Source organism: Notolabrus celidotus, chromosome 15, assembly GCF_009762535.1.
Source record: "Notolabrus celidotus isolate fNotCel1 chromosome 15, fNotCel1.pri, whole genome shotgun sequence".
NCBI classification, from domain to species: Eukaryota; Metazoa; Chordata; class Actinopteri; order Labriformes; family Labridae; genus Notolabrus; species Notolabrus celidotus.
In genome coordinates, this window is record NC_048286.1 from 31,754,834 (window position 1) to 31,772,645 (window position 17,812).

Here is a 17,812-nt window from a genome sequence, read left to right on the forward strand (position 1 = left end):
CACGGGGAAGACCCAGGACACACTGGTGAGATCAGATCTCGCAGCTGGCCTGGGATCGCCTAGGCATTTTTTGACCAAGGAACACCACCCCGGAATTAGGGACTTTACCCCTGAACTATGTACGTTTCGACCGGAGGAACCAGGGTCTAAATTTAGTTCAGGTGTAGATAATCTCTGAAAAGCCCCTGCTTGGGGGGTAGTACTTTTCAAAGGTCCTGGGACTTTCGGTTGAACGTAACAGTGTTTGTGGAGTTTACACAGCTGTTGAAACACAGAGGGAGTTCCTGGGAATGCAAACTAGTTTATTTTTTTATTAAGATTTCAAAATATTATTTAACATAATTATTTATCTCCATACATCACTGGCCTGATTTGCACAATCTACCCGGGACTTCAGCCTGCGGTCAAAACGAAGACAACAATGGGGGCACAGGAACCTTTTAGTTCAGGGTAAAGTAGTTCTGGGGGCTAAAAGACCCTGGAAATCTTGGTCAAAATGCACCTTTTGGTATCCTCCCAGAAGAGCTGGTGGAAGTGGCCGGGGAGAGGAGTGTCTGGGCTTCCCTGCGGAGACTGCTTCCCCTGCGACCGAGACCGAGATAAGTGGAGGAAGATGGATGGATGGATGGAAAACACCTCAATTTAAAAAACTGACTTACATTTCCAAGACACGCAAAAGAGAAAAACACTTTTCACTTCAAGAAGCCACACGAGCATTTTACAACTAAATTTGTTTTATTGATAAAACGTCTCCAGAAAGAAAATATTTACAAAACATCAGCCATCAGAGAGCAGAACATAAAGCTGCTTTGATATCTGATGGATTAAATCAGCCTCACAGGATTGTTGCATGCAGTTTCACAGCGCTCTGAAGTGTACGTACGCCTCCGTGTATCACACACAGAGAGAGAGGTACAGCTTCTCGTCTGGAGAACAGTGATAAGTTACACAGGTGGTGCTTTAAGGAGCATCTTCTTTCAGTATTGTACCTTCTACCCAGATTATCAGACACATTAAAAACCAGGCGACAGACCCCCTCATGAGGGTTCAACAAGGTAAGAAAGAATAATCTGCACAGACAACATGAGTCTGATGACCGTCCTGGATTGAGAAGAAGAGAAGAACATGGCCAATGACATTTAAGGCAAAGTTTAACATCGTCTTCACAAGAAGATCTCTTTTAAAATCAGGGGCAGGAGTTCATTAGCAAAGTCAGATTTCAGCACGGATCATTTCAGTGAATGAAAACATCATTATCAGCCTGCTGCTGCTGCCCCTCCTGTGTGTCTCTCTGTGCTCAGTCACTCCTCTGATTACTGAACATGTTCAATATTACCATCCTGCTTTACAGGATCTGTGTGTACTGAAGGTATCTGAGGGTAAAAAGTACACCTGTGTGCTCTGAGGCTGAGCCTTTAAATGTGTCAGTATGGTGTTACACCATAGAAGATGATGGGGGGGGGGACACAAACTGTAGAAAATGATAGATTCAAAAGGTGAGATGAGGAGGAGGAGGAGGAGGAGGATAAGTATCAAGAGAGAGAGGGGATGGGGGAGTGAACAGAATCCAGGGGCTCCCAGTGACAGTTCATCATGGCGTCGTAGAGTTCTTCACTGCGCTGCATAAAATCTTTGTTCCACTGCTCCACGTCGCATTCAGGAATCGTCTCTGTGAAACACAACACAGTCATATATGAGCAACACTGCACACTGTTCATCTGAGCACACGAACAAAGACAACACAAAAGACCAACCTGGACAGGAAGTCAGGCACGAGGATCGCATGCAACATCCTCACGGATTTCAAAATAAAACACTGTATAAACGGACTCATGACCGTTTAAAGATCATATACACCGTGTTCCAATTTATTATGCAAGTTGCATTTTTGTGAATATTTAAAAAGGGTGTGTTAGGTATATGGACGTGCTGGACTCCAGCAGCTTCTACTACTCTTCTAATCACTATCACCGCTCCCTCTCTCTCCTATTCTCCTCTATCCCTCTTTCCAGACCCAACTCGGTCTCAGCAGATGTGTGTCTAACATGAGTCTGGTCCTGCTGGAGGTTTCTGCCTGTTAAAGGAAGTTTTTCCTTGCCGCTGTAACTAGCTAGATACTAACTAGGTGCAATGCTCATAGTGGATTAAGGTGGGATCAGATTGAGTCTTACCCTCATCAATCAATCAATCAAGCTTTATTTATATAGCACCTTTCATACAAATAAAATGCAACCTTAAGTGCTTTACAGCGATTGAAAACAAGAAAGAAGCAGAAATGAAACAATGGCAAGACATTTTAGTGGAAGATAATAATAATGATAATAATAAAACTAATAAGAATACAAATTAAAAATAAGAACAACATAAAAATAAAATAAAATAGAGACTACCAAAATAAAATTGTGTAATTAAAATAAGTTAAAGCATCAAAATTAAGAAATAAAAATAGTTAAAATAAATAGATTTAAAAGGTAAGGATAAGAGTTGAAAAATAAAACTAAGGCTGAAAAATATCAATAAAACTGAGTAGATAAGTGAAATTAAATAAATGAATGTCAATATTATAGTAAAAGGTAGGTAATAAAATAGTAAAACCCTACATAAAAGCCAGACTGAATAAATACGTTTTTAGTTTACGTTTAAAAGTCTCAATTTCTCCATCAGCTCGTCTCAGATCCTCCGGCAGGCTGTTCCATAGTTTGGGAGCGTAGTGGCTGAAAGCAGCGTCACCAAATGTTTTAGTTCTGCTCTTAGGAACAGCTAAAAGAGAGGAGCCGGAGGATCTGAGAGACCTACCTGGTTTATACACTAAAAGCATCTCTGAGATGTAGTCTGGTGCGAGGCCATGCAGCGCCTTAAAAAGTAGTAAAATAATTTTAAAATCAATACGAAAAGCAACAGGCAGCCAATGTAAAGATTTTAAAATAGGCGTAATGTGTCCCTGTCTTGGTGTTGATGTTGGGTCTCTGTTCATAATTTGACATAGAGTGGTCTAGACCTGCTCGGTTTGTAAAAGCGTCTTGAGATAATGTTTGTTGTGATTTGGCGCTATACAAATCCCAATAATAGAATACAAAAGCCGTCGGACGGAGCAAATATGCTGCGCAGCCGTAATGCAAACTAGCACGTCCTGTGTAAATATGGAGTAAGAGGCAGATCTCCTCTCTGACATCAGACAACCCTTACCCCTTTTCGACCGAGGCAGTTTCAGGGCCGGTTCGGAGACGGCGCTCAATTGAGAACCGGTGTTTCGACTGGGAGTGAACCAGGAAAGTTATGAAAACCGGTTCCAGAGCGGCTCCATCTCTTTGCTGGTCTAGAACAGCAAACCCCAAACCGCTTATGTCAGAGGTGAGGCGCGAGGGGCGAGGTTGCAGGGTTTAAAAACACAAACCAAACGTGTTTCCGCCATTGTCCTGCAGTGAAAATACAAATACTGAAATACAACCCGGTTCGCGTTGGTCGAAAAGAGGTACCTGAGGCTCTGCTGGGTTCAGATGTGAGAGGTTTGATCACCTGAATGGTAAACTGGCACTTCTGATCAAAGTGATCAAGTAAAGGTTGGAGTCTTAAGAAAGAAGGCAAGTTATCCTGCATGATTATAGTGTGAGAATGAAAAAAAGGCCTCTTTACCTTCTGCATTGTCCTCGTCTGCACCTTCAGTCTCCTCGTGGGTCTGCTGAGGAAACACACACAGGAGAGATTATTTCAGCATCCCTTCAGAAACCCTGATCTCAAACCCTGAGACCAAAAATGTCTCTTTCTATCAGGAAACTAAAAACACAACCTTCATCTGTCAAACTGTAGTGTTCAAACATGACCTTAAGGTTAGTTTGGCAATGCACCGTCATGTTCCAGGTTTAAAACTGAATAAAACAAATACAAAGTCTGTCTTTTCCTCGACAGGTTGATAGCAGTGTGTCAGCAGAGCAGCAAATAATGCTTTCACAGCTTCTTGACGTGACTTAGAAACTCTTGAGGTCACAACCATGTCTGAAACTCTTCCCCTCACCTCCACAGCTGTCGTGTCCGTGGATGTGGGTGGCACCCCCATGGGAGGAGGAGGCATCATGTGGCCCGGTGGGGGGTATCCGTAGGGCCCGTAGTTGTAGTTGTAGCCACTGTTGTAGCCGCTGTTGTAGCCGCTGTTATAGCCGGTGTTGTTGTAGCCGCTGTACTGGTCGTAGCCCCCCCACTGAGGGTAGTAGCCCGCCTGACCCCCGCTGGTGTTGCTGCCGTAGTAATTGGTCTGGGACTGGTTGTAGTTAGCATGGTAGTTCTGACCCTGGCCCCCGTGGTAGTTGCTCATCTTTTGGCTGCAACACAAAACAAACGAGGAAATCAAAAACTGATCCCCATGGGATGATTTAAGATTTAAAACTGATGCAGATTATCAGTCTGGGAGGAAATACAGCAAAATAAAAGAGGTTATAATGTTTCCTTCACTGGTTACAGATGAGTCAGTGGATTTCAGGGTGTGAGAGGGATAAAAAGCCAGAGTACATGTAATCAAAGAATCATACATTGATGTTTTTTAGCTGCAGGCTTTGGTCAAATACTTTTGATTTTCCTTTCAACTCAGTGCAGATTATAAGACGCCCTTATTATTGAAAGTTGCTGAACTGTGAAAGTACATTTAAAGACGTAATATAGTTCTGTCGCGATATTAATCAAAGGAAGGTACCAGGTGGAGATTAATAATGAGGCGTGGAAGGAAATTGTTGGGTCCTGGTGTAGGACATCTAGAGAAGTTAAGACTCGGTTGATTACATATAAAGTAATTCATAGAGGGTACTGGACTCCCTGTAAGATGTAGTAGCATTTCTCAATGAAGTACTGAGAACCAAGTTGATGTGGAGCCCTACGCTTTGCATTTTAGGTATAATAACAGAGGGGGTTAGACTATCACATCACCAGACTCTGTGGTGTAGATTGGCCCTTACCACAGGGTGTAGGATTGTGCTCAGGCCCTGGAAAACTAAAAGTAACATCTCTTCTAATGAGTGGCTGGGAGAAATGATAAAAATAGCCACCTATGAACAACTCATTTTTTAAGCTTAATAGCAGACGGGAGATGTTTTTGGACATATGGGGCCCCTTCATTGATACAATATAATGTTGAATAAATAACTTTTACTGAAATAGGAATGTGTGAGTAATCACAATGCACTGATCCCAGTGATATCAGTGTGAGAAATTTTTATTTTATTTTATTTTTATTTGATTTGATCTTTATTTTATTGAATCTTTATTTTATTTTTTCTCTGTTTTAAGTGATCTTTATTTAACTTTATTTTATTTGATATTTTATTTTTATTTTTTTTTAACTTTATTTTATTTTAATGGATCTTCACTTTATTTTGTTTGATCTTTTATTTTAATTCATATTTATTTTATTTGATCTTTATTTTATATGATCTTTATTTGATCTTTATTTTATTGAATCTTTATTTTATTTTTTCTCTATTTTAAGTGATCTTTATTTAACTTTATTTTATTTGATATTTTTTTTATTTTTTTTTAAAAAAAATTTAACTTTATTTTATTTTAATGGATCTTCACTTTATTTTGTTTGATCTTTTATTTTAAATCATATTTATTTTATTTGATCTTTATTTTATTTTATCTTTATTTTACTGTATTTGATCTTTAGTTTATTTTATTTTATTTGTACTTTATTTTATTTGTACTTTATTTTATTTGATCTTTATTTTATTCACATTTTATATATTATTCCTTCTTCCATCCCCCCATCAGTGTCTCTGAACCCCTGTCCCTACTTTGAGTACCCCTGCTCCTGTGAGTGTCAGGGTGCAGCAGCAGGGTGGAGTTAATGCAAGAGTGTTAAAATAATCTACACTACATGTTTGAGATCATTTCTGAGGACATCAGGCTTTAAACCACACATGATGTTAAGAAGTAGCAGAGCTGACCTGAGAGTTTGGGTCAGCTTGTTGGATTTAACCAGACGAACAGTTGATATTTGACATGTTCCAGTGTGTCTCTTACCTCTTTGCCACAGCCACACTCAGTCTGAGAGGCTTCCCCCCGAGCATCGTACCCTGGCACTCCTCGATCGCCTTCTTCTGCTCGCTCTCCTCCCCAAACTTGACGAAGCCGTAACCTCTGCAGGCCAAACAACAGTTACACCTCCACTCCAGAGAACAATCTGCTGCATACTTGGCATTAAAAATGGCCACTTATAATGAGAAACAGAATATAATGGGTATTATTATGGTAGAACTGAAACTTGTTGTTTTACTTTTAACATGAGGTAGCATCACTTGAATTGTGAGTTGCTCTTGCTTAGCCTATATGGGGAAAACAATAGTTTCAGCGTAAGAAGGTAAGAAAACATTCGTGTTCAGCCTTTTGTCCAAAACAGATGAAGATGACGTCCATCACACTGCTATCTGAATTATCATTACATCAACAGAATCCAGCACACATTCAAAGGATTGAATTCTTCTTACAATAATATGAAAAACAGAACGGTATCAACACGTCGGGTCGGATAATAAAACATGAGCCGTCTATGGAGGACCTCCACGATCCCACGTACCTGGAGTATCCGTACTGGTCGGTGACCACTTTGGCTCCCTTGCAGGAAGGGTACTTTTTGAAAACTTGGTGCAGCTGGAAGTCATCCACCTCAGAGGCCAAGTCGCCCACAAACACTGAGAACTCTGGCCTGACAGGAGAGAAGACTTTCATTAAAACCCACAGTCACTGTCAAACTTTAAAATGAGCCGATCTCTCTGATTGGACCGTTAAGATTTGTTCATATTGAGCTAAAGGTGAAGACGTCTGCTGATTAAACCACAGACAGCAGAACATGCAGAAATATAATAATGTTGTTTTGAGCCATTCATACATTTCTTATTCAAACATCCTGATTTTGAGTGAAGAGAGCATGAATACACACCGCTTCACACACTGACAGAGCCCAACTGGAATAAAACAAGAGTACATTTGCAGTCTAACATCTTCATGATAAAAAATGTACACTAATGACATTTCAGCAAGAATTAAGTACACTGTTAAAATGTCCTCAATGACCATTTTACTTGTTTATTAGCTTTTAATTCCTTTGTGATTATTAATACAATGTATTGTATTTATTTATTTATTATTATTATTTAATTGTATTTATTTATTTATTATTATAATTTGATTGTATTTATTTATTATTTTATTGTATTTATTTAATTGTATTTATTTATGTATTATTATTTTTAGAAACTATTGTATTTATTTATGTATAATTATTTTGTATTGTATTAATTTATGTATAATTATTTTGTATTGTATTAATTTATGTTTTATTGTTTTATTTTATTTTATTGTATTTATCTAAGGCTTATTATTATTATTATTATTATTATTATATTTTATTGTTTTTATTTTATTTTAATTTTTCATGTATTGTGATTTTATTTTTTCAGATATTGTATTTATTTATGTATTATTGTTTTTATTTTATTCTATTTATTTATGTATATATATATATATTTTTTGTTACATACTATTGTACTTATTAATGTTTTATTATTATTATTATTTTTTTATTGTATTAATTTATGTTGTTTTTTTTTTTTCCTATGGACATAAGTCATCTGAATAATGTGAAAAATTATATTATGGCATGATGTGCAGTACTTTGTTAATATTGTCTCTTATCATACATTTTCTTGCTCTAAACTGTGGTTCTCAGTCTTACTCTGTCACTGTTCATTTGCTATATTTCTCCTGCATGGACGAACAGCTTGAGAATAACTGATTAGTGTTAGAGCAAGAAGTGAAAGTGGATCATGTCTTACCCTGCCTCTGGCCGCTTGCCGTAGGTGGCATAGTTTAGCTTAAACTTCCGGGGCTGCGCAGAAGGAGAGAAGAAACACGTGTTCAGCTGACATCAAACTCAAGAGACGTGTAGTATAGCACTGATATTGCTGAAAAAAGAGTGGAGTTAATATGGTTGTTATTTGGGTTTACATACCTCCTCCACCACCCAGACCAGCCTTTAGCCATTCCTCAGTTAGTTCCTACCAGAGACTCTATTCACCAGCTTCAAACAAAGTACATTCATGTACACGCAGCCTCTCAGCCACCTTCAGCAGCACGTACAGGCCAGTGGACAGGGGAACCCAGTAGCTTGGCCAGCTCATGGTGCCAACAGCATTTCAAATTCAGTAGCAAGCGGCTAAAGCTCACAACTGTTCACACGGCTGGAGACTCACAACGTGTTTAAGCTGGCTTTACTTTGTTTACACTGACAGGAAGTCGTTTCTAAGAGCTCCACTAAACAGCTGCAGCTGGTTTCTAACGTTTCAGATTCACTGTTAAAGCACATTACTGTTAGCAGTAGCAGCACATACAATCAGACATGTGTGACACTCTGTCGGTGTCTTAATGAGACTCTTTTTCAAAGAAGATTGACTTAAATGATCAATTTTTGAGTTTCTGTTGTAAAAAAAAAAAAAGGAGGACCAAGACTAGTTGAGCTCCACCATCCACATTCAAATCAACAATTAAATACTGCATGATAACAACATAAGTCTAACACTGGGAAAAGAGGAAGGCAGTATTAAATTGTCAAGAGTATAAACGGTATGTAATTAAGTATTTGTGAAGAAATAAAACTTTGCAGCAAAGATGTATGATTTGACAAAAAACTCCAGAAAACTGACCGGGTTTGATCCAGGGACCAGTTTCCCGTTCAGTCTTTGGACACAGCGGTCGACACTTGCTTCGTCTGCCAGCTCCACAAAGCAGTATCCTGCTGAACCCCTGCAGAGGAGGAGAGAGACGTGGGACAGGGGTTAGCACCGAAACAGTCCAGAGCAGAACTAAAGGTCATGCAAATCCAAGGGCCCCGAATGTAATGAATATGTATCTTTAATGAAACCCTATAAAGAGTGTTCAGCCTTCGATCCACCAGCTGCTCTGTATATCCTACCCTGTTATCCTGTGTGTGATGATCTTCACTCCAAAGGGCGATTCCCCCATAGCGCTGAAGGCCTGCTTGATGAAGTTTTCATCCATGTATGGGTCCAACTAAAGAAAGACAGTCCACAAGTTTACATTACATTATCATATTACAGGAGAGCACAAGAGGTAGTCACAGGTTATACACACATGTTGATGTTATTAGTTTTGCTGGTTGGCTCTACGCCAAGAGGGAAAATTACTGATTGATATTTTAGTATTAATATTAGGGGTGTAACGATTCATCTACTACATCGAGGTATTGATTTATATTCCTATGATCCAACTACATCGATCTGTGCTCGGCAAGTCGGCCTTCCGGACGACATATAGATCTAACATCGTTTTAAAAGGTAATAAATCGATTGTATCGATACAATGAAATAACACATTGGATTTAAGCACGGCAGACTTTACATGGATGTGGGTTTTTTTTGCATCTTTAATGATAGAAGACGTTAAACATTACTCAAGTCAGGCTGCCTGTCTGTGACGTCATCGCCACCCGCCATCATAGCAAACATAGCATGGCGGATGGCAGAGGAGAAGCCGGCAAGCAAGAAATGATCAAGCCACCATTGCGGTCCAGTAAGTGGAAACACTTTGGCTTTTGCAAAGACGGAGATGTTCTAAATAAGTCGCTCACTGTTTGTAGGATATGTAAAGGTCAATTAAAGAACCACGGCAACACCACAAATCTATCCAACCACCTACTAAGGCGCCATGGGATTTCACCATAGACTGTATAAAATATGGACGTAGTATCCGTGACGTCACCCGTCTGTTTCTGAAGCGCTGTTTTGAGGCCAATCGTCGGCGGCAGCCATATTGCTGCTGTTGAGCGATTGTGACGTAAAGAGGCGGGCTTTCAGCCTCCTAGCCAACAGCTACAGTGTTCCAGCCTGTCAATCAAGTCAGCTGGGCCTCTCATTGGAAGACTTGTTATCTTAATATCTTTGAAATGACTGTGCTAAGAAAAAAATGTATCAATCGAGAACTGATCTATCCAGACTACACTTGTTTTTTGTACCAGGCTGTAAACATGTTTATTTCTGCTGTAAAGATTGGCTTCTTTGAATGGGTGTGTATGTGGTTTCTGGTACTTCCAGAGCCAGCCTCAAACGGATCCTCAATTAACTGCAGTTTTTAGCACTTCCACATTGGCCTCATATTTTTTATACCGGAGGTTGCCGCTTGGCCAAAACTTGGCTTGGGGGAAAAACATCACGGCAACAATAGGAATCTAGGACTGTCCAGTATCAATGTATTTTTATTCCTTGGCTTTCGACCCTGCATGAGACTCTGCTCCTGTTTTAGTGTTTTATGGTTTGTGTTTATTGTTTTATAATCCTGTGTTTTAATTGTTTTATGCCTGCATTGTTTGTCTATTTATGTACAGCACTCTGTTCCGGCTGTGCTCTTTTTAAAGTGCTTTATAAATAAAGTTGAGTTGAGTATTTATTTCACAGTCACACTGGTTAAATTTTGGGGTAAAAAGTTACTGAATCGATTTCAAGTCACTGAACCGTTTCGGTTCATATCGTTCTAAATGAACCGATATCGCCCTTTAATCGAATCGGCAACCACGAATCGTGAATCGAATCGTTGTTAAAAAGAATCGTTACACCCCTAATTAATATCACAGCAGACACTCCTAGATGTGGAACTAAAGGTTGAGAGAGTCACGAGGACTTCAGCATATCGATACTACAACAAGTATCTGTATCTCTCATGTTGATGTTTAATATGTTACTCTAACATTTCATGGTCACAAACCGAGCTAACTTTATATAACCAAGCTAGCTACCCACAGAGCTAACGTCCCAACACTGAGAGGAAGAGTTCATTCACACATACATCACCCATCCAGAGGCTCGTCTGTCGGTTAAACATCTTCTCTTCCTGGGGAGGGATCACACTCTACAAGGGTTCTGTGATGTTTGAGGAAATGCTGAAATAAAGGGTGAAAGTTCTCCACACGTTCACACTTCACGAAGCTAACCGAGGAGCCTGTTCCGGTTCAAGGGAGTGTGAGGTCACTTCCGGGTATTCTTCTTCTTCTTCTTGGGTTTTTATTGGCGGTTGGCAAACAACTTCTAGGCGCATTACCGCCACCTACTGGTGCGGAGTCAGAATCAGCTTTATTGAGAGGCACCCTACTGCAGGCAAGATGGCGCCGCCACAACATCCACACCGGAAGTCCGTACCGGAAGTCCATACCGGAAGTGATTCTTTAACCCCCTCTCTACCCAATGCCGGATGCTTCGAACTGGAAGTTTCTTCTTCGTGTAGCGTATTGATTGCATTAGTCTGTCGCTGCTAAATCAATTAGCAGAAAGCTAATTGTGATAGAGAGAGTGAGTGAGAGAGATCCCGCTGTGTATGAAGAACAGAATAATGTAGAGTGTTAGTGTGTGTGGGGGGAGGGGATGAGAAGGAAAAGACTGTAAGTAAGAGGGAAAATACACTCAAGCTGTACACAGAGATCTATATTCACCACAAAAACAACAGAGGCTCCCCAGAAATGTGTACTGTACATCTATCATCAGTGGCTGACAGTGGTGCCTCAAGTTGAAATATTTTAGTCCTAATATTTTATGTTGATTTGGAGTTTGTAATAGCAAAAGTGCATTGTTCATTTTCAAGTACAACATTATCAATACAAAAGGGTTAAGACATCATACATATAACATTAAAAGAACATAAAATAAAGTATAATTCTACATTTCAAGTAGGGGTTGGATGGAAAGAAACAGTAGCTATGTATACATTTGCAGTTTTTCTAGTCATTCTAATTGAAGGTTCCAACTTCAATGTTTTCATGGACGCCAAATAAAGTGATCTTGTTAAGACATTGGTGTACATGCATCAAGCATTCAATCTGAATAAAACTGTTTGACAAGCTCAGAGTGTTTACGCCCATCTAATGTCTCAAAATAGAAGGAGAAACCATTCCCTCCGTTTGTTCTTGTGGTTAATGAACACCCCTGTCACTGTGTCATTGTAACGTGTTACAAATTATGTTAAAAAAGAAACAGTCACCACACACCTCTACATTTTCCTCCTCCACTCGCCCCTGCACCATAGATAACATTCTGCTCTTCTCTCGTGACTGTGGATCTACTCTGGATCTGTATTTCATTCATTCATTAATCTATACATGTGATCACATAGGCAGACAGCATGCAAGGTAATTTGGAACAAACACTACAGCAAACTGTACTGAGGTACAGTCAGGCTAACACAACATAAAATAGCATATGACCCAGACAAAACAAGAGAGGCATATGCAGATGTCATCACGGCAGCATCATAATCAGCTTTAAGTATTTCAACACACACTCGGAACAAAAGGCTGTGCATGGCTGAGACGTTAACACTATAACTTAGTGAATCGTGCAGGCTTCTAAGTAACTTCTCAAAACAGTAAATTCTCAACAGCCTATACACTTTTGGAGTCAATCAACTAGTCAATAATACTGATACGATTAAAATGTAAGTGCAAAAAAGTTCATAGAATTACGCGTAAACCTACGTGTTTTTGAAGGCTTTTATTTTTGTAACTTTCGGTATGGACTTCCGGTGTGGGTGTTATTGCAACGTTTTTAGCTTTGTAACTTCCGGTATGGACTTCCGGTATGGACTTCCGGTGTGGATGTTGTGGCGGCGCCATCTTGCCTGCAGTAGGGTACTCTTGGCTTTATTGGCCAGGTGTGCTTGAACACACAAGGAATTTGACTTTGGTAAACTGTGCTCTCTTTGTACAAGGCATAAGAATAAGACATACAAATATAATAACAATAACATCAGCTATAAATACAGAAGAACAACAAATAGGCATGACTTATATGTACAGGCTAAAATAATATGATAAAAGTGCAGTGGTGAGTAGCAGAGGTAGTTTTTACTTTAAAAAAATTGTAATTAAATAATAAAATAAATAGAAATATGGAATTCTGCTTGGAGAATTGTTGCATTGTATATTTACAGAGAGTATTGATCCAACAGGTATGACACTGTTATGGTTTAAATTCCATTTGTAACATTGTATATATCTAAATTGTACTCTAGCTTTATTTATCTATTTCATTATACTTATTTTTATTTTATTTTTTATTTTTATTTTATGTTATTTTGTTTTATTTTTATTTTATTTTAATTTTGTACTTATTTTGTAATTATTTTGTACTTATTGAAACTTCTTTCTTGATTGTACTTATGTCTGGGTTGCTGTAACAACTGAATTCCCCCCGGGGGATCAATAAAGTAATATCTTATCTTATCTTATCTTTAGTGTTCATCAGAGTGACAGCCTGGGGGAAGAAACTGTTCATATGGCGGGTTGTTTTGGCCTATTATGCCTAAACGTTTGACTGAAATGTAATATCCTTTTCAATGCGGGAAACGCAAAACTTTGATGGATCAATTGAATTTAATTGTGTTACTTGAGTTTTCGGTGGCGTTTGAGCCTACTGTATCATTGAGCATATATCAACACCGAGAAAAACAACAAACAAGTGCAAATAAAACCCCGAGGTTCATTTTAAAAGTTGCAGTGTGGACATTCTTTGTTTTGATGATAACAACTCATATTTTTGTAAATAATGAATCCACAAAGTCCAAAACATGAGCTGACAGCCTGTGACTCTACAAAAGATCAGACACTAACTTTGTGGGTGGATGCATATACTTCGGCAATACTGATTTGTCTGCAGAAATATGCATCCACCTGTTAATCAGCTACAGAGACAAAAACAACTCATATTTTCACTGTAAGTATTTTCTCTAAAATCTATTTTATAATCTCAGAAATTTTGATTTTTTTTCTCGAAAATTTACGACTTTAAAAACTCTAAAATTTCGAGTTTGATTTCTCAAAGATTCCAAGAGTACCCTACTGCAGGCAAGATGGCAAGATGGCGCCGCCACAACATCCACACCGACTTTATAAACTCGAATTTATTTCTCGAATTTTTTATTTATATATATATATGATACACCGTCGTAGCCCCTTTCTGTATGTTGATCTCCCAATAAATAAAAAAAAATCTAAAAGATCTATATCATTATTTTTATCCTTACAAACCGGAAATGACGGATACACCAGCGTCTCCTCTACATGATAAGACTGAAAGGTTGTTGTTGTTGTCACGAGCCTATAGATTGCTTCTAAACTGTAGCCCGAGATAATTTATTAGTATTTAAATCAGTTAATCCGGTTAAAACTGGTGTTATCATCTCCTTTAGTTATTGATCCATTAATCTGAAACACAAAAGTCAGGTCCTACCGAGATTTGAACTCGGATCGCTGGATTCAGAGTCCAGAGTGCTAACCATTACACCATAGAACCGCTGTGCAACAACATGGTGCGTTTAAAGACTCAAAGTTAGGATTGGAATTTCTGTCATTGTGAACTCTGAAGTGAAATGTTATTTTATCATTCCTTACTGTCCATAAAGAAAACCAGGTTACACAAATGTCTTATCATCTTAAATGTACATATAGGTAGGTTTTTATTCCTTCTTCACTGAAAGGGACCTTCTCAGAGTCTGACGCTGTAACCATGGAGGCAGAAAACTCCTCTCGGCCCGGGACAACCTTAGACCAGTTAGACTCTATAAACCGGTCTAAGTACGGGACTGATAGTGAAATATGACATCCCCACAGGAGGAAATCTTAAAGTGCGTGTTATCTGGGGATCTAGAAACTCTTCAGGGTCTTTTTGAACGTGAAGACATCAAAGAGGAGACACAGAAAGAGGGTTTGTTCGGGGGAAAGGATGAGGTCGGGAGGAACTCTCTGATGGTGGCCAGCATGTTGGGGAAGACCGCCATCGTCAGAGAGCTGCTTAGGTTGGGAGCTCAGGTCAACGAGCAGACTGAAGGAGGTGAGAGGATTAATAATCACATCATTCAAGATGTGTAAACTAAAAATAACACCAACAATCCTCTACAGTTAGCTCCTCAATGTGACTGAAGCGGTGTGTGAATTTTTAAAAGTCACCAATCCGAACGCTAAATATAAATGTAAATGTTAAATGGTATTGTCACAATATTTGTGATCTTCATATTTAATATTTTTGTGGAAAGTATATTTAAGTTACAATAACTGTTAAATCCAAAGGCTAAATATAAATACAAATGTTAAATATAAATCGAAATGTTAAATCTTTAATCTAAATGCTAAATGTTAAATATAAATGTAAATGTTGAATGCTAAATCAAAATGTTGATTGTTAAATCTAAATTTTAAATCTAAATGTTAAATGTTCTACCTAAATGTTAAATCTAAATGTTAAATGTTCTACCTAAATGTTAAATCTAAATGTTCAATGTTCAGTGTTGATTGTTAATTTTAAATTTTAAATGGTAAATCTAAATGTTAAATTTAAATGTTAAATCCAAATGCTAAATATAAATGTATATGTTAAATGTTAAATATAAATGTAAATGTTAAATGCTAAATAGAAATGTTCAATGTTAAATCTAAATTTTAAATATAAATGTTAAATGTTCTGTCTAAATGTTAAATATAAATGTTAAATGTTCAATGTTAACAATTAATATAAATGTTAAATGCTCAATGTTAACAATTAATATAAATCTAAATGTTAAATATAAAAGTCGATTGTTAATTCTAAATTTTAAATGGTAAATATAAATGTTAAATTTAAATGTTAAATCCAAATGCTAAATATAAATGTATATGTTAAATGTTAAATATAAATGTAAATGTTAAATGCTAAATATAAATGTTGATTGTTAAATCTAAATTTTAAATCTAAATGTTAAATGTTCTGTCTAAATGTTAAATCTAAATGTTAAATGTTCAATGTTAACATTCAATATAAATCTAAATTTTAAATATAAAAGTTGATTGTTAATTCTAAATTTTAAATGCTTAATATAAATGTTCTCTACAATCCTTAATATTTAGCTAACAGACACATTTAGATCTAACATTTATATTCATATTTTACATTTATATTCAACATTTAGTTATATTGAACATTTTACATTTACATTTATATTTATATTTATATTTAACATTGATTGTAACTTAAATATATTTTTCACAACAAAATTAAATGTAAGATCATAAATATTGCTCTCTTTGATAAAAAAAGAAGTTACTTTTAAAAATTCCCACTACGTTTTTATGACATTTTGGAGCTAAATGTGGAGAAATGTTAAAGTTATTTTCAGTGTGCACAACTACACTGTATTCATCATCTCAATGTATGACTGCAGAGTGTCAGTAGAAACAGTAATGATGATATTAAGATGTGGACCCCTCATAGGAGAAGTTCAGATGTATCTCTGTGTTGTGAATCACATGAGAGCCCCTCTGGTTTCCTCAGGAGGATACTCCTCACTGCACCTCGCTGCCTGCTGGAGTCACCTGGACACGGTCAGAGCTCTGCTGGACCTGGGAGCTGACACACAGACAAAGACCTTCAGAGGGGAGAGGCCTGTAGACGTCGCCCGCAGATACTCCAACACTGCCTGTGCTGACTGTCTCATCCTGGCAGGTGGGTGGAGCTGAGATCAGCTTTATCTTTAGAATTGTAAATTGAACCTCCTACTAACAAAGGTGTTTGTATTTACACACAGAAGCTCAACAGGACGTGGTGTCATATGTAGCCTTTGTGAAGGACATCGCCTCTGACCCAGAGAGGAATCTGACTAAAGAGGAGCGGGTAACACTTCTTCACATCAGGAATCAACACAGCAGATCATTTGATAAATTCTCTTTGGGAAGATGCACATTTAATGTTTGATTTAAGACTTAATATTCATGTGGATAAGGAAATACTGGACTCTCAGATGCTGTTTGTTCTCTTCTGTCTGTTCCTGCACAGAAAATCTGCAAGGCTGCATGCTCTGCTAAGTCCGAGTGGATTCAGAGTGTCGTAAACCCAACAGTCTCTGACTTCTCTGCACAAAGGAAAGACATGGAGGAAACTCTGAAGCCTATTCTCAGCAAGCTGTCAGCTGAGTGTGAATAAAGACACTACAGAGATGAGACTTCTGGATTGAATTTGAACTCAAATCTCTTCCCAGTGTGAGAGTCATAAACTCTACATTCAGATCATATCCTTCATTTCTTTGTGGTTTACCCAGAGTACAGCTGGATGCTTCAATCATCTTATTTCTGTTTGTAGAGATGTCTGGAACACCAGCAAGAAAAATCTAACTTAAGAAAATCAGTGTTCAAATAAAGGCACAATGATGTTCACTGAAGATGAAGAATGACCCACAGAGCAGCTTTTTTATTCTATTTTATTTTATCTTTATTTTATTCTATTTTATTGTTATTTTATTCTGTTTTATTTATCTTTACTTTATCTTATTCTATTTTATCTTTTTTATTTTATTTGATCTTTATTTGATCATATTCTATTTTATTTTATCTTTCTTTTTTATTTTATCGTATTCTATTCTATTTTATCTTTATTTAATTTTATCTCTATTTTATCTTATTCTATTTTTTATTTTATTTTATTCTATTTTAGTTGATCTTTCTTTTTTATTATATCTTATTCTATTCTATTTTATCTTTTTTTAATTTTATTGTATTTTATCTTTATTTTTATCTTCTATTTTTTATTTTTTTTATTTTATCTTTTTCTATTTTATTTGATCTTTCTTTTTTATTTTATCTTTCTTTTTTTTCATTCTTTTATTGATCCTTATTTTATTTAATTCTATTTCATTTATCTTTGTTATTTTATTCTATTTTATTTTATCCTATTCTATTTTACTGATTTTTATTTTATTATATTTTATCTTTATTTTATCTTATATTTCATTTATCTTTATTTTA

At 37.0% G+C, this 17,812-nt stretch overlaps 2 protein-coding genes and 1 non-coding gene across 5 annotated transcripts; 1 reads left to right on the forward strand and 2 right to left on the reverse strand.

Moving 5' to 3' along the window:
* Positions 1-716: 716 nt before the first annotated feature.
* On the reverse strand, positions 717-11,083 carry trnau1apb (tRNA selenocysteine 1 associated protein 1b). 2 transcript variants are annotated; one of them, XM_034703677.1, is made up of 9 exons: positions 10,843-11,083; positions 8,957-9,054; positions 8,688-8,787; positions 7,821-7,873; positions 6,563-6,691; positions 6,010-6,126; positions 4,013-4,316; positions 3,634-3,676; positions 717-1,669 (listed from the first exon to the last, which is right to left on the reverse strand). In XM_034703677.1, the coding sequence occupies exons 1-9, from the start codon at positions 10,876-10,878 to the stop codon at positions 1,533-1,535; spliced, it is 1,017 nt and encodes a 338-aa protein (XP_034559568.1). In that variant the 5' UTR covers positions 10,879-11,083; the 3' UTR covers positions 717-1,532. The 2 variants fall into 2 exon arrangements, with proteins under 2 accessions (XP_034559568.1, XP_034559569.1); XM_034703678.1 differs by having other exon boundaries at positions 3,634-3,679; positions 10,843-11,081.
* Positions 11,084-14,253: 3,170 nt separating this feature from the next.
* Positions 14,254-17,013, forward strand: ankrd45 (ankyrin repeat domain 45). 2 transcript variants are annotated; one of them, XM_034703368.1, is made up of 5 exons: positions 14,254-14,352; positions 14,654-14,873; positions 16,347-16,517; positions 16,600-16,685; positions 16,848-17,013. In XM_034703368.1, the coding sequence occupies exons 1-5, from the start codon at positions 14,350-14,352 to the stop codon at positions 16,992-16,994; spliced, it is 627 nt and encodes a 208-aa protein (XP_034559259.1). In that variant the 5' UTR covers positions 14,254-14,349; the 3' UTR covers positions 16,995-17,013. The 2 variants fall into 2 exon arrangements, with proteins under 2 accessions (XP_034559259.1, XP_034559258.1); XM_034703367.1 differs by lacking the exon at positions 14,254-14,352 and having other exon boundaries at positions 14,560-14,873.
* trnaq-cug lies at positions 14,265-14,336 on the reverse strand. The gene has a single exon. It is a non-coding gene; the product is annotated as a tRNA-Gln (tRNA).
* Positions 17,014-17,812: the final 799 nt, after the last annotated feature.